This window comes from Hippocampus comes, unplaced genomic scaffold (genome assembly GCF_001891065.2).
Source record: "Hippocampus comes isolate QL1 unplaced genomic scaffold, H_comes_QL1_v1.1 scaffold155, whole genome shotgun sequence".
NCBI lineage: Eukaryota > Metazoa > Chordata > Actinopteri > Syngnathiformes > Syngnathidae > Hippocampus > Hippocampus comes.
In genome coordinates, this window is record NW_017804967.1 from 2,634,849 (window position 1) to 2,636,947 (window position 2,099).

Below are 2,099 nucleotides of genomic sequence, written 5' to 3' on the forward strand. Positions count from 1 at the left end.
TCAAACGCACGTGCAAAACATTTATAAAAGTGGACGGACCTTGTCGCGCGATTATTCGATGCTCAATGGAGACTTGAACGCCGGCTGGTGTCCTGTTGTAACCAGTGAAAGAGGAAAACGGGGTTTGTGAAGTTGTTTGTTTTTAAATATAAACAATAGCAAGGGTTTTACGACATGAATTATGACTGCTTTTTTTAATTTTTATTTTTTTTTCCTCCCTCTATTCCCCTCCATAGTAAGATGCTGCCGGACGCCTATGGCTGCGTTGTGGCCAACAGGTTCGGGAATGTTCCCGACGACGACAGGGACCCGTTGGACTTACTAAGCGAGGTGGAGAGGGAGAAGGAGAGAACGTGGAAGAAGAAGAAGGAGGAGGACGAAAAAAAGGCCAAGCAGAAGAAACCTGGCCAGAAGGAATCCCAGAGGGACAGACGTATGCCCACTATGAAAATAGCGCTTCCAGAACCCGATGCAGGTACACGACAAACAATGCCACGTCCATGATATTTTACCGCACCAAGCAAACTCATTTCTAGACTGGAAACTTGCTTTGTCAGCTGCTGCTGGTGAATACTGGGCACGGTTTTGAAGGCCAACGTTGTTTTGACAATCCAAACAAGGCCCTCCATGAGCTGTTCAAACCTTTATGAAACATGCTAAAACGAAACCATTAAGTAGGGACGTGACAACAAAATCAACATCTTTTTTTTCCCCCAGCAAGACCAATGTCACTGGAAAGAGTTGGAATGAAGGAACAATATGGTGTGAAACTCTGGTCAGCATGCTAAGAATTATGCAAACTATGACATCTTTCAGGGTTTCAAAAAGCAGTCAAAAATGTCAGCAACTTTGTCCATTCTTACAATGGAATGGCCTGTGACTGCCTGTGCGAAGACGTGTGGGGCTGTAACAAGAGCAAAGAGAAGCATTTTGAGTCGAAATAAGGATGGGGAACATTTAAAGGTGCCGTTAAGCCATCTTTGCAGTGCAGCCCTGCGGGCATTCCCACACCATTGTTGGCAACGGACGGCTAGCTTAACGACGGCTTAGCTCCATTTACGCCCCATTCAAGATTGGGCAACACAACTTGTACCGTAGTGTACAATATTCTTCCCTACTGCACAAATTTGATGAAACTGTATGTCCCCAAATACCTCAAAATGATGTTGCATAGCTTTCAACACTTTTTGGCAGGATATCAATAAGCCTAAACTTATCCTGTTATTTGCTATTGGTTATACTACCCATCCGTAACAGAAAACTAAAAGGAGTTAACTGGTCCAAAGTGGGTGATTCAACCTCAAAATTGATGTGTCCCGTTAATTTTTTAAACCATGCTTTTTTTTTTTTTTTTGTTGGAGGGTTTTCATTACCGTTTGACCATGTTCGTGCTACATCTCACTGTGAAAATTGCATACATACTAATGGTGAGCGAGACAAATTTGTTGTTCGAGGCCTTTTTACGATTTGTCACATTTAACAAGAAGAGACATTAGGAGATGGAAGGCGACTAGTGAGTGGAAGCTACTTTTACGGTCTGTAGTAATGGACCTCTTTCTCTTTCTAGTTTGCAAGCAACCAGCCCGTGCCAAAGGTGATGACAGAGCAGAGACAAAAAGAAGCTCAAAGTTGGCTGTCTATGGGGAGCGTAGGGCCAACCCCGCCGTGTACCCACAGGAATTCTCTCTCCCCAAGTATGTTTTCCATATTTTTAGGTTCATGAATCATTCAGCAACTGTGCGCAACCTTGACACCGTTTTGAACATGAACACTCTGCTTGAATATATGATTCAATTAAAATGTATCCTGCACAAGTTAAGAATTTTACCTAAATTAAAAATGGTTCTTGAATATTGAATACAAATGTATTGAACTTGAATACACTTGAACTCTACTTTAATCGCTGAGCTATTGTGAAGCAACAAGACCTAATTTTGTCAAAGGCCTTCAAACGATCAAGATACTGACACCCGGAGCCGAGGGGGAGGGAGAGAAGGAAGAGGAGGGTACACAAGAAACTTTGATCATTTTGTCCTGAGGGGCAAAAGAGAATACGACCGACACAATGGAACGTAAGTCCTTTTTTTTTTTTTTTAAAT

At 42.4% G+C, this 2,099-nt stretch overlaps 1 protein-coding gene across 1 annotated transcript in view; it reads left to right on the top strand.

The window, feature by feature from the left end:
• The window catches only part of LOC109526856 (intracellular hyaluronan-binding protein 4-like), a 9,995-nt gene continuing 7,896 nt past the window's right edge, over positions 1-2,099 (top strand). Inside the window, exons 1-4 of the mRNA XM_019888424.1 lie at positions 1-122; positions 237-475; positions 1,568-1,694; positions 1,944-2,072. Coding sequence (XP_019743983.1) covers positions 241-475; positions 1,568-1,694; positions 1,944-2,072 — 491 coding nt within the window. The 5' untranslated portion in view covers positions 1-122; positions 237-240. The remainder of the gene's footprint in view (positions 123-236; positions 476-1,567; positions 1,695-1,943; positions 2,073-2,099) is intronic.